Genomic DNA, 14,123 nt, shown 5'->3' on the forward strand with positions numbered 1-14,123 from the left:
TGTACAGCCCATCGCTGTTCTTTGTAAGGATGGAAGGTGCTTTGTGAAACACACGGAAAGGGCCGCTAGTTTCACCACGGCTTGCATAAGAACCTCAGTATCCTTTGCTGTGAGAGCTGCGTTGGTGACTTCCTGCTGCAGCACTGAATCACAACAGCTTCCCACAGCAACCAGCAGGAAAAATAAACCCAACGAGGGGAAGCGGCTGGATCCAGCCGTTCTGCCCGAGTCACGGAACAGCATCGCCAGACATTTATTGTGCTGACAGCAGAGATCCGCCAACGGCTCCGAGCGCGGCCCCGCCGAACACACGCAGCCGTACGGCGGGACAACAGCCCGCCCCAAGATAACGGCTGTGCGCTTCCAGCAGGGGCCGGGCTTAAGAATCAGCCCAGGAGGAGCCGGGACGGCGGGGCCGTGCGCCCCCAGCTCCGCTCCCCGGACACACGGGCAGCTCCGTCAGCGCCGCGTTGCTCACGGAGCGGCCCCGCTGCGCACGGCCGGACCCCGCGCCCCTTCCCGCGCTCCGCCCCCGCCCCCTCCCGCCGCCCCTGATTGGTGCAGAGCTCCGGGGGGCGTGGCCTCCCAGGGGCGGGGTGTTCCGGCCCCGCCCCCTCCCGCCCGTGACACGCAGCGCCGGCCGCGAAGCGCCGCTTTAATTGAGGCCGGGATGGGGCGCGTCGCGTAGCGCTCAGCGGGGCCGCTGCGCTCCGGGCCGCGGGCAGCGCGTACACGCGGCCGCGAGGAGCCCGGCACGGCGGAAGGGAGAGGGGGGAGGGGCTGCTTTCCAGCCCCATGAAAACGCAGGTCTGGGGGAGCTCCCCGCGGGCGCCCATGGCTGCGGCGATGCCGTGCAAGAGCGCCGAGTGGCTGCAGGAGGAGCTGGAGTCGGGCGGCGGCCGGTCGCTGTTGCTGCTGGACTGCCGCTCGCACGAGCTGTTCGAGAGCTCGCACATCGAGACGGCCATCAACCTGGCCATCCCCGGCCTGATGCTCCGCCGCCTCAAGAAGGGCAACCTGCCCATCCGCTCCATTATTCCTAACCACGAGGACAAGGAGCGCTTCGTCAAGCGCTGCAAGGCCGACACCGTGCTGCTCTACGACGAGGCCACCGCCGACTGGCAGGACGCCGGGGCCGCCGGCTCCGTGCTGGGGCTGCTGCTCCAGAAGCTGCGCGACGACGGCTGCAAAGCCTACTACCTGAAAGGTGAGCTCCCCGCCGACGGGTCTCGTCCCTTCTCCCCTCCCCGCTTCCATCTTCCGCACAAAATGGTGGGAATTGGGATCGCCCCCGCTCCCTTCTGCCCCTCTCCATCCCCCGGCAGCGGCCGCAGCCTCCGTGCCCGCCCCGCCGCGCTGTCCTCGGCCGACCCCGGCTGTGCCACCGCCGCCCTGGGGTGCCCCTCCTCTCCAGAAATGGCCTCCCAGACCCTTCTTCCCCAAAAAAGCCTTCCTCCCTCCCTCGGAAACGGCAGATTGGTTGGGAGGGGGCTGCCCGTCCCCGGCAGGGCGCTGGAGAAGCGAGAGGTCTCCGGGTACTGTACACGTGCCCTTCGCGGTGGCTGGGGGTGGGGGGCCGTGTCGTAGCGCCCCCCGGCCTTCACAGCTGGCGCCGGTCCCGCTCCTCTCCGGTCGCTGGGAGGCGGCGTTGAGAAAGAAATAACAGCTGGGCCGAGGCGGGGGAGGCCGCTGTCGGCACATCTTTCACAACGCCGCTTCTTCTCGGGAGCCCGCAGTTCGGGGAGCGGGGGAAGCAACGATACGGGCAGAGAAAGTGGGTGTTTGTAAGAGGAGCCGCCCTTCCGAAGTGACCGGAGGTGTCCGAGAATCTGGCCCCAAGTGAGGGGCCCCTTCCCCCCTCCTCCTCCAGAGCCGTTCTTCTGCTGCCCGTCTGTGCGGGTGGGTGCAGCCCGTCCCGTCCCGGTGCGCTCTGCCGGTTGTTCTGCCTTGCCCGCCGTCCTTGAGCCCGTCGCTTCCAGTCTGCAGGAGCAGCGGGCAGTGCTGAAGTTGTTCTGAGCGCTCCCCGATGGGCACGAGGGGCTGAGCGGCCCCTCTCTCTCTTTTTTTTTTTCTTTTTCCCGGGAAACTGAGAGCTGTTTCAAATTAAAATTCCAAAATGGCTTCTCGGTGCTGCCGGCCGCGGGAGGAGGAGGAGGGCGAGGGCTTGTTGGTGAATGGATGCGGCAGGAGCTGCCTGTCCTGCTCTCACCCTGAACCCACTGCTAACAAAGTTTCCAGGAGGCCTTTCTAATTAAACCATTTGTCAGTGTCGGCTGCTGATGGCTCCGAGACAGTTTAGTGCTTCCTGGAGGGAGGCAGGTTGGTAGGGGGTTTTTGCTTCTCACTGTCTTTTTCCCCATGCTGTTGAGATGGAGAAAGGCCTTGGGCATGAAGGGTTTCATCCCTCCTCAGCCCTGCTTTGGATTAGGTGAAGGGTGACCCTGTTCTACTGTCCTGTCACAAAATGAGTTTGTAGTGATAAGTTAGAGGTGAGACTGGCTCTTTCAGGACATACAGCCTTTTTCCTTTCTTGACGTTGAGTTATTGTATGGGTTTTTATGGCCTGGATATTTGTTTGTTGTTCTTAGTTAGCCTTTTCAGACTCAGATACTTCTGTGCTTTTCTGCCCAGGTGGTATAATAGCTCCTGCCTAGACTGCCCCAACCTGGCATCTCGTGGAGCTAAATGCAAAAAGGTTGTCTCTTGCCATTTGTTTTGGTTTTCAGTGTTTGTTTCTTCCCATGCAATTGAGATTTGGTTGATATTTATCAGACTCAGTAAGAAACTCTCTTTGCTTGGGACTTGTATGCTCAGTAAGAGTGTGGGGGAAGCCTTCCCTTGGGTGCTTTTTGGGCGTTTGAAGGCATGTGTGTTCAGGTGGAAGAACATCCTTTGCGGAAGAGTAAAACATGTTTCTCTCTGCTTTTTCCCTTTCCCAGGTGGCTTTAACAAGTTTCAAACTGAATATTCAGAGCACTGCGAGACAAACCTTGACAGCTCCTCACCCAACAACTCTCCCCCGGCATCTGTCCTCGGCCTGGGAGGGCTGCGGATAAGCTCTGACTGCTCGGATGGTGAATCCGACCGGGAACCCAGCAGCGCAACAGAGTCAGATGGGAGCCCCATTCCCAGCAATCAGCCTGCCTTTCCAGTCCAGATCCTTCCATACCTCTATCTGGGCTGTGCCAAAGATTCCACCAACTTGGACATCCTGGGCAAATATGGCATTAAATACATCCTGAATGTGACTCCCAACCTGCCAAACATGTTTGAGCACGACGGAGAGTTCAAGTACAAGCAGATCCCCATCTCAGATCATTGGAGCCAGAACCTCTCTCAGTTCTTTCCTGAGGCCATTGCTTTTATTGGTAGGTAGCTGGCAGAATGTCTCTTCTCATGCTCACCACTTGGGAATGTGGGAAGCAGCTTCCCAGTGCTGTGGCCAGTCTCTGGCCTTACCTCTCCGGGACATGACATTGTTGATAGCTTAGCAGCTGGATGGCTCACTGCTGGGGTGATGCCTTTGGTGCACGTTTGCTGGAATGGATTCAGGGAGTCTTCCCCATCTGGAACTCCAACACTCCAGCCAGGTCTCCTGTGAGCAGTGCTGGGGAAGCAGCCCTGCTGCTTCTTGCTCTTCAGTGGGGGTTTGCTATAGTGTGAAATCTCTGAGTTGAGGCAACGTGGAGCTCTGGGCACCAGCTTTGCTTGCAGGAAGGAGTGCTGCTGGGAGCTCTGTTATTGTGAGTGGTGCCAGCAATTTCTTGAATGTGCTTAGAGTCTTAGGGTGAGGAGAGCAGGGTTCTCAGTAGAAGACTTGCTAGTCTAGTTGTGATCCTGTTGGAAGACTCCCTAGTGTAACTAACTCCTTTTATGGTTACTTTTCCTAAGGTAAGTGTCAACACAATGAGTGATTATAATTATACTCCAGAGTTCTGCTGGAAAAAGTGCTGTGCTGTGCAAGACAACCTCTGAGGCAGCCTGGGCTGGGTGTTGAGATGGGCACAAGGGTGGATGCCTTTTCCCTAGCACTGTCTTTGAAAATTATTTCTTTTTCTTGTGGAAAAGTTGGGCTGAAAGTAGATGCTCACTTCCATTGAGAGCTGCATGGTGTGTTGGGTTGGTTATCAACCTCATCAGTCCTGACTTACTTGGGAAATTGACACAGATCATCATTAGCACTATTAAAAGCTTGATGGCTTCTTATTTGGTTGAAAGTATAGTGGGGGTAGGTATGGGCAAGGGGCACCTTTGCCTGTGTCAGGGATCTGTCTGATGATCTGTCTGTACTTCCCATGCAGAACCCATTATTAAACTTCTTGGGTGGCTCACAGGGTCCCTGCTGGCATGTGGCTTCTGGGAGCTGTCTGCTCCGGTCAGGCAGTGTCCCTGTGAACACAGTGCTCATGCTTTCCATTTAATAGCAGGAAATGAAGGATTACCTCACTCTAAAAATTGAACACCAAGAAATGCAGCACAAGTCAGATGAAAAGCAAAAATGTCTTGGAAGAACATGGAGTAGGGAGAGAGTGGCAGGAGGGCTGGATGTGCTGGGGGGTGATTGCTCACAGCACTGGAAATCCCTGCCTGGTTTTAGAGGCTGGGACAGGGTCCTGTTGTGGCTTGGGTATGGATTTCACTTTGCCTGCAGCTTCTTTGCATTCCCCCACGTTGATGGTGCCAGAGTGTCTCTACAGCTGGCTTTGCCTGGGGACCCTTTCTCTTGCCACCTTCTCCCTCCCTGCCAAACTCTGTCAAGCAACAGATTGCGAATATAGCTGCCCAGAAGTAAGTGAAGCTGTGTACTTGTATGCACTCAGTATGCTCAGCGGTGTGTCCCTCTTTTAGCACCAAGATGTCAATTCATAAAGGGGTCATGCTGTTCTGGCTCTGAGAGAGACAATGAGTATGTGTGTGCTTTTCAATCAGTGGCCAAGAAGGGTAAATGTTGTTTCTGCTCTCTTGCAATTTTTTGGTACAGCCTGCATTCCTACTCCCTGCTGCCATTCGTTCTGAGAATCGTCTCCAACACAAGCATTTGTTTGTAGTGAAGTGTACTTCTTTCAGTCCTAAAAAGGATTGCACAATAAGGGAAGTTCCTGCACTGCAGGCTTGGCTTCACTTGTCTTTGACTGCATTCAAATAACTTTGTAGTGGAAGGATGAAAATAGCAAAGGAGAGTTGTTCGCATGGTGCTGGGCCATGCTTCCATGTTGTGTGCGGCTAGATGTTGCTTTGGTGGTGGTTGTGCTATGCCCAGCATCTCCCTGCTGTCTGCCTTTAGAGGGTACTGATGCTCTCTGGGAAAGGGATGTGTGCCAAGCTTGATCAGCCCTCCTTCAGTGTCTGAGATGCGTGGTCTTGCTGTGTCAAGTGGGACCATGTCATGTTGCTGCATAGTGGGAATCTCCCAGTAGTTCTTTCAGAAGGGATGAGGTGTCAAAGGGATGTGAGATGGTGTCAGTGGGAGCAGAGGATCCAGTTCTGGCAGTCATCCTGGTCCTTTGAGTATGCAGCTGTCACCTGGCCCTGCTCCAAAGCTTTGCTTTCTTGGTGTGGAATAATACACTTCCCCTTGTCTTGTTTCAGATGAGGCCCGTTCCAAGAAGTGTGGGATCCTTGTTCACTGCCTTGCTGGCATCAGCCGGTCTGTAACAGTCACCGTCGCCTACTTGATGCAAAAACTCAACTTGTCCCTTAATGATGCCTATGACTTTGTGAAAAGGAAAAAATCCAACATCTCCCCAAACTTTAACTTCATGGGCCAACTGCTGGACTTTGAGAGGACTCTGGGACTTAACAGCCCATGTGACAACCGCTCACCCAGTGAACAGCTCTACTTTACCACCCCCACCAACCACAACCTGTTTCAGCTGAACACGCTGGAGTCCACATGAAGAAGACGCCATCTGGTTGGAAACTTGGGCATCAAATTGCTTCTCTTGAGCATTTCAACTCTTACAAAAATCTGTCTTGCCAGCCAGCTCTGGGAGGACTAGCTTCTCTGGGCAGATGTGTCACGTTGCTGCTTTAAGAAGGCTAATGCTGTTCATTAGTATCCCAATGAAAGTGGTTTGAATAGGTAGCCTTTTTACAGGGCGTATCTAACATGGGCGATGTTAAAGCATTTTGAATGCAGCTGTTACCAGCAATAACTCATTTCCTGGGTATATTGGGACCGTCAGAGCACGCACGTGTGAAGAGCTACCAGGGGTTGGCTTGCTGTGGAAAGTGAGGAGATTTATGCACTTGGAAACCTTGAACAAAAAGTGTTGGGCCAAGACTGTTTTAAAATCCAAGTTTACTTTTTAGATTTAAAGGAAAAAAAAAGTAGATCTTACTCAAGCTTTGGGTTCAAACTCTTTTTAAATATGTAAGTTCCTGACTGTTTGTACAGACGAGGTTGCAAAACCAGTATTTTATTCTGTTTCTTGTCTGATCATTTATTATTTTTTTAATCAAATGTTTATATTGACCAAATGCATTTTGCACACTTTGTGAAGCCTTGGTATGTCCTGGCATATTACTGGGTACTCCATAGAGAGATACGTGCTGCTGCTGCTGTTGTTGTTAGCATCTGGTAGGAAGCTTTGTGATGTGTGGAAGGCCAATTGGGCTTAAGCGCAACCCCTTCACCACTCCTGCATTCGCAATCACAATCTCTGCACTGATTCAGCCAAGGTGACTAAGCTGCAAGCTTGTTTTAATGCTACCCCTGCCAAAACACTGCTATTGCCCAGAAGGAAAACTTTGTAGCCACCAGAGTTGGTAGAAGCATGTCTGAGCCCAGCTTTGTTTTCTGCTGTCTGTTGACTGGTTTAAAGTCATCCAGCTGGCCTGAAGTCATTCCAGCTTTTTGAGAACAGAAAGGAGGTGTGATGTTGGCATTCCTGGTGCATGGTCGAGTCTTTTCCACGTGTGCACATGTCTGGGGAGTTGGATGACATGGCACGAGCCTAGAGCAGAGCGGGGGTTGCACAGCAGAATGGGACTGAATTGGCACACGCTGAGTGTGCAAGAGGAGTGGAGAGATGTGGAAGTGAAGTGATGACAAGAGTGTTGTAACAGAATTTTTTATATATATATATATATATATATGAGTATATATATAATAACTGGCAAATTCTGAGATGACTGGAGCTTTCAACAGAGGTTCTGATTTTTATTTTTTCTTCCTCTTTCAAATAACTTTATGCTGTGCCTTCTATTCTGAGAAGACTTGTTTATATTTTTGGCTAGTGTTTGGCAAACACCTTATACCGAGCCGGGAGGGGGAGGAAGTGGTAATAATCTCTGGGAGGAGAGCAGAATGGATTTGGAGATTTCTTTATTGGCTGCAATGTAGTCCTTCCTTTCTCCCCCCTTCCCTGGCCACTCTGGGAAGGCCACTCTTCCCTGGCTTTAACTCTCATGTAACTGAAGAAAAAAAAAAAAAAAAAAAAAAAAAAGCCACGGATTTTTTTCTAAGTATCCAATTTTTTTGTACATTTTTCAAGAAAAATAAAAATTAAAAAAAAAAAAACAACAAAAAACAAAACCTCCGTCTGGAGGAATGTTTGATGCTGTCACATCCTGAAAAAGTTCTTTTTGTTAAAGGTGTTACCAGAATGTTGGAATGAGCTTCTTTTCTTGTTTTCTGGTTGTTTTTTGTTTGCCTGTTCATTAGGTTTTGTTAGTAACAACGTTGGGGTCATGGGTCAGTAGGAGAGAGCATGAATGTGAGTATGGTTGTGAGTGAGCAAACTGAGAATATCTGAATTTCATCTTACCTCATCGAGGAATTTACTTTTTCAGGGATTTTTTGACAGTGCATCTGTATTGTGTTACAGCTAAGCTGGTTTGTAAAGGCTTCCTTGTGCTGTTAGTTGTCTTTTTTCTTTAAAAGAAAAAAAAAAAAAAGAATCTTCTGATTAGTACAAATGGAGCTTGTTAGTGAGGAATGGTTCTGCCTTGTGAGTTATGAAGGAAAACTAGTGACCCCATATATACTGATCCAATATTGGGACTTTGTTTATATTACAAATAAATATTATTTTTTCTTTAAAATTGATGTTTGTCAGATGCTTGTCTAGCCTCTGTCCATATAAGGGCATGCTGTTCTCCTATCCCTGTTTTTTAGTGGTTGATTAGTTTTCTTTGACCGTGAAGAGCATTTGCTGGGAGATGTTCAAGTGTGGAGTTTGGTTTCATGCACAGTTTAATTTTTGAGAACTGTGGTAAAATGGAGAGGGGTACATGGGAGGATGAGGTGAGGGAGGGGGGTACTGGATAAAGCAGGGAACAAAGAACAGCTTGAGAATGGGACTGGCCTTGACCCCAACCATTTCTCTGTGCCAAAAATAAATAGATAAAGAATTTTGCTGTTAAGCATGGCCTGTGAAGGTATAGCAAAGCTTTGCTCACAACTGCTGTAGTAAAAGATTTTCTTTTTGTAGGAGAGCAAATAGTTGTTGCCTTGCAGGCAACTGGTGACTTGGTCCTGTGGCTCTGTTCACAACAGAGCAGGACTTACTGTCCTGAATGTTAGCAGAGCCATCTTATTTTTTCCTGAGTGCTGGTGCAAATGGGCTATTAAGAATGGTTTAGGAAATGCTTGCCATTTGCAGCTCACCTGGAAACAGACAGGCAAGAACTGAATGCTGAGTCCATTGTCCTAGCTCAGGACAAAAGAGTATATGTATAAATTTTTTTCCTTTCCATCATTCCTTTTTCTGATCCAAACAGCAAGAAATAAAATTACTATCTATTTAATTGTTCGATTCCTCGGCTTTGTGGGTATTTGTTCTTCTAATGCTGGAGTCTGAGCACAAAAGATCTTTAGTTTTATTCCATAAGGAGCTTGGGCCATTGCAGAAGCTTAGGGAGTGGAGTGTGCACAGTGAGAATTTTTTTACTTCTTGACTGCGTGGTGGGAATCTATATATTGATTAGAATCTTGTTTGTGTCTCCGAAAATGAAAATATCTACCTGTTATGTGGGGAAAAGAAGACCTTTAGGTTTTCTCCTGTAATTGGAGCATTTTCCAAGCTTTCAGGGAGCAGCATGCCTGCCTGGTCCTCAGCCATCATTGTTTTACCTGTCTTGGCTTCCTTACTTGGGATATTTCCTTGGAGACCCCTCGTCTTGTCAGAGTAATTCAGTGAGGAGACAAGCTGACATTAGGAAAGGGTCAATGCTGGAAAAAGCCTTACGTGAGGGAACAGAGTGTGGGGTTTGTCTGCACTCTCTTGCAGAGGTGGGCATAAGCACTAGCTAAGCGTAGGAGCAAGGGCTGAGTGAGAAAGCTGGTTATGTTCAGATTGGTGGAATTTGGCAAGGAGATACTGCTTCCCACATGCAATTGAGTGAAGCTTCTTGGTTAACCCCTTGATTGCAGAGCAAGATGCTGTGTGGTACTCTGCTCTACAAAACCAGGCTCCTGCTCTGGCTGCAAGATCTGTTACTGGGTTTTTGTATGTGGTGCCATAAGCCCTTAGCAAATGTGGGAATTTCTTTCCCCCCCCCCCCCCGCCTCATTGGACCCCCTTGACTTCTCTCTTGAACAAGGACTGCAGCTTGGTGCTTACGAAAAATGTCTCCATTTCCATTAAGGGCAAAAGTTTTAAGAAGCTACTTCAAAATGCTTCCCATAGGCTTTTGCATAGTCCATCCTAGTCTGTCTCCTTCCGTGCTCATTGGCAGAGCTGGCTTCTCACTCTAGCCAGAGAGGGAAGGGCAATGAGAGCAAGTACATACTGAGCATGAGGGTAACTACATGTGAAACAGGAAAGTAAAAAGAGCATGTTCTCTGTGCAGTGCAGCAAGGCTTATTTATGTTTCCACTGACAGGGCATAAGCAGGGGTGTTGTGCTCTGAACAACTGCAGAATGAAGATGGGGAGGACTCTGCAGCACTAGAATCCCAGGCAAGCACACAAACTTAGCGCTTCAGAGTTAGTTGTATCTTGCTTTTCCTCTCTTGTCTACTTTTATCCCTCTCCTAGGTGCTTAGTTCTTGATGTGGTATCCAATGCAATTCAAATGAGATGCAAGTCAGACTTCACATCTTGCCTCCTTTTTTGCCACCCAAAGATGCAAATAGGGAATCACACTCTTCCTGCTACCACATGGATGCAGAGGCTGATCTCTCAAAAAAAGTTACTTTTGATGGTGGTTTTCATTTTTCTATCCTCTGTATGAGAAAATCCAGCATGTGTAGTGTTGTAACATCATGTAAATAGTTTGTTTCATCAATGCATCTGTGTGTTTACAACTGATCAGCTCAGTCTCTGACAGTTATGTTCTGGGCTTCTTAGGAAATATGTAAGTGGGATTTCCTCTGGATGTCAAGTCAGTTGTCCCTGTGCCTTCTCAAATATTTCTAGTACTAGTGTTTCAGGTCAGAATGCTTGGTTGGTTGAACTTAATGGGATGGGGAAGGGAGATAGAATGTCCAGAAGGTTGGGAGAGTCAGAAGCAGCCTCTGGGCCCTGTTTGTCCTGTCCCTCAGCCTGGGAAGGGGCAGCCGTTTTGTGCATACCCCTCTCTGTCATGTCTGTCACCCCCCATGGTTCTGGAGTGGTGGGACAAAAGCCTCTTCCTTAGATAGGAGAGATTGGAGCATGGTGGAAATACCTTGATAAGCACTGTATCCTTTTAATAATCTGGCTGTGTACCTGCTTTCACCCTTTCCCTCTTCAAAACACCTCAAGGATCTACTCATCCCTGTGCACGTTTTGCTGCCTAGGTAACACATGGGGAACCCTGGCTGGTGGTCTGGGAATGCCTGATGTGCCTGCTGATGACTGTTGCAGTGGCCACAAACGCACAGCTGAATCTTGCAAAGGATGCATGGGAGAACTTGACCAGAAGTTGTTCTTCAGCAGCTGGTGGCAGCTGAACACCTTTGCCTGTGGTGTCTGTGGCAGATATTGGCAGCCTTGATGGCACTGGTGGAGCAGCTGGAGATGGCAAGCCACTTGCAGTTGACCTGTGAGTTTGTTGTGTCTCTGGGCTGCCCTGCTCAACTGTATCTTGATTGTGTCACTGGTCTGGGAACTCAGAACGGAAGCTGTGGTTCTGCTTTGATGGACAGTCGGTGGTTGGTGATTAATTACTGGTTGGAAATTAATCACAGGGCAGGTGCAGACACCCAGACTGCTGACACTCAGCATCTGTGGCCCCCATCTCCGCATGGTGTAAGGTGAGATCACCAACACTCTCTATTCATTATTTCTATTCTGCTCTGGTTGTTGGTGGTCACTGCTAAAACTGCACATGTTTTGCATTATCCTTTTTTGCTTCTTTGCTGCTTTTTGTTGCTCCAAATAATTAGGATTTGAAATATTCTCACCTGCAGCTGTTCCTATGAATCTGGAGTCCTTCTGCAGGAGGCTGTAGTCTGGGCTTTCTCTTAAATATCAGGGCCTGTTGGAAATGGAGACCAAATGCATCACAGGGAAGATGATCATGGCTGCTCTGTGGCACAAGGAATCCAAAAACATGTAAAGCCCTTAAAAAGTAGCTGGTAAGGGAACCAAGTCCAAGTAGAAGAAGAGGAATCCAGACAGATTTATTTTCCTACTTTATTTTTCCCCCCCCCGGAGAAACATCTGGCTTATGTAAAGTCATTTGCTGGGGTTTCTCTCTGCTTTTTGGTAGGAAAAAAAATAAATAAATCTCAGCATTCAGACATTCTGTACTTCTCCTCTTCAGTATCTGCCTCAAGGGCAAACTCTACATAAATTGAAGTTCTGCTTTTATGAAGTTCACTCTTTGTTTCTGGTTGTATTGTCTTTTTTCTTCCCCTCTTCTTTTCTTGTAAGGAGGGCTGCAGTTTCGCTTGTGGTTTTGTCTTGTTTTTGTTTTTCTTTCTTCCTCCTGGGAAAAGAGGTATGATAAACCCTGTACAAAATGGAAGGGACCATACTGGTGTGTTGGTGAGACCCTGGTTACTCATCCAGTGTTTATGAAAGCCTTCTGCTAGCACAAAACAGCTCTAAGGTTGAATAGTAGATGAGACCCCATAGCAAGACAGTATTTTTCTGTATTGGAGATTTTCAAGTGAGAGAGATTCTTGTGGCCTCTCTTGTGGTGTCTGTTCCTGCCTCCCTTAGAGGTGTCCAATTCAGAGCCACATAATTTGGCTGTTCCTCTCCAGTGGAGCAGTTTTGTTCTTGCTCTAAAATTCTCTTTCCTATCCCTGAATGGCTGATGTCCTGCCGCTTGGAGCAGGCAACAGTTGTTGCAAGATTGCTCCTGAAAGCCAAAGCAAGGTTCTCTTAAAGCTGCTTGAAGCAGGATGCTGGATGTGAGTTTGAAGGGATTCTGGTTGCTTTGTCCAGAGAGAGTTGTCTCCTTAAACAGCACAATGATCAGCTCTGCCGTCAGTTCTGTCTGTGTTCTTTTCACCGTTCATCACCTTCCTTCTACTCCTATCCAGGCTGTTGTCTTCAAGTGACCCTGCACAAGAAGTTCATGCAGCCAGGCCTTGATCATGTGTTGATTTGGCAGAAAGCTGAGAGATGTTTGGGTAAGGCAATTTATTTGCTTATTAAACAAGAATTTTCACTATTAATTTGTTCTTCAAATAGCTTTCTCTCTTATTGGACAGCTTCCTCCTGCTAGAGGACAGTCCAAGGCTGCTCTAAAAGGCAGCTTATCTGTCTCACAGCTCTGACTGCTTCCTCTGTCTCTCCTTTGTGTGGGAGGTGTTTTCTCTTTCACAACTTTTGCTGACTTCTGTGGGTGCTAGCTTGTGCCCAAACATGCACTGAGAGTGCAGTTCAGTGCTGAAATTTGTTGCTGATTTTATTTATGTTTCTGTAGCATGTATTTCTTTGCAAATGGAAGGACTGAAGTTTGTTCGGGGAGGGGCTGGAGTGTTGTTGTGTGTTAGGAAAGGGGTGATTCTACACTGACTCAGGTGTGCCTGGTGGGTCCTGCAGTACGGTTGAGAGGTGTCAGGCCAATAAGCTGCCAAACTGTTCTGCACAAAAGCTGTCGTCTGAAAAAGCACAACAGCCAACTTGCTGGTGCTGGCATCTGCTGAGGGCATTCTAGAAAAATTCCTGGTCTAGCTTTAAATCATGTAGAAGTGGAGAGAAGTGCATATGCATGTGTGTAGTAAGACTTACAGCTGTCAGTTTTCTTAACAAAACAAATCTGGTCATGTTTGAAGCTGTTTTCTGCCACTGTTCTAGTGCTACCACTTCATACTGAGCTAGTGCTACCACTGAGAGAGAATTTTCAGTGAACAGGACAGGAGCACCACTGCCTGTCTGTGGCTTAAACCAACAGGAGCCAGGAAATCCCCAACTTGTTGCCTCTTGATGCTACTCCTAGAGCAGCAGTATCAGTCTGGTGCATACAGCCTCATTCTGTAGACTGGACTAGCTGGGCCCCTTCCAGATGGGAAGGACAGATTCTCTCAGGAGGGGCACATCTATTTTGTGGAAAGTGCTTCTTGGTTGTACATGGAACACCAGGAAAGCTTCTGATGTTCATGCCAGCCTTTGGTTAACAAGGGCAGTGACCACCCTCAGCCTGAATGAAAGGCTCAGTGCATTAAATGGGGAACACTGTTGCCTGGTGAGGGGAAAGTAGTTGACAGCCAAGCACCACACAGTTGTTTGCTCCCTCCCTCCCTTCCCCGTGGAATGGAGAGAACTGAAAAAAGCAAAGTAGAACTCATGAGTTGTGATAGAACTCCTAAGAGAAAAGGAAGAGGGGGAAGAAAAAAAAAGACAATAGTTGTAACAAATAGTTATAATAAATGTGTGTGTGTGTGTGTGTGTATGGTCACCAATAGATGAAGATGCATGGGGGAACATTCTCCCTGCCTCAGTGTTAAAAACCAAGCTTTAATGTCTGGCAGTCCAAAGTAACTCCCAGATGTTGCCATTCTGAAATAACTATGAATAAAACTAGATGAGGGTTGGTCATCTGCAGTCTCCAAAAATTCTGTGAGCCTGTGAAGGTGGAATTGCTTTTGTCTCAGGAGATCTTCACTTTCCTTTGTTGGGATGGTTTTTTGTTTGTTTGTTTGTTTGTTTTTTTAATTGGCTTTGTAATGTATCCAATGCAACTGTGTATTCACTATGTATCCAATGCAATCCACTATGTATCCAATGCAACCGCCTGTAC

At 48.4% G+C, this 14,123-nt stretch overlaps 1 protein-coding gene across 1 annotated transcript; it reads left to right on the forward strand.

The window, feature by feature from the left end:
* Window positions 1-634: 634 nt before the first annotated feature.
* DUSP7 (dual specificity phosphatase 7) lies at window positions 635-8,048 on the forward strand. The gene is made up of 3 exons (XM_015874465.2): window positions 635-1,207; window positions 2,940-3,368; window positions 5,590-8,048. Exons 1-3 carry the CDS (start codon window positions 796-798, stop codon window positions 5,895-5,897), a joined length of 1,149 nt encoding a protein of 382 aa, XP_015729951.1. The 5' UTR covers window positions 635-795; the 3' UTR covers window positions 5,898-8,048.
* Window positions 8,049-14,123: the final 6,075 nt, after the last annotated feature.

Source organism: Coturnix japonica, chromosome 12 (assembly GCF_001577835.2).
Source record: "Coturnix japonica isolate 7356 chromosome 12, Coturnix japonica 2.1, whole genome shotgun sequence".
NCBI classification, from domain to species: Eukaryota; Metazoa; Chordata; class Aves; order Galliformes; family Phasianidae; genus Coturnix; species Coturnix japonica.

Coding starts and splice junctions, on each gene's coding strand:
- DUSP7 (XM_015874465.2), top strand. CDS start 796: ATGAAAACGCAGGTCTGGGGGAGCTCCCCGCGGGCGCCCATGGCTGCG. Junction 1,208..2,939: donor CAAAGCCTACTACCTGAAAG/GTGAGCTCCCCG, acceptor TCCCTTTCCCAG/GTGGCTTTAACAAGTTTCAA. Junction 3,369..5,589: donor TGAGGCCATTGCTTTTATTG/GTAGGTAGCTGG, acceptor GTCTTGTTTCAG/ATGAGGCCCGTTCCAAGAAG.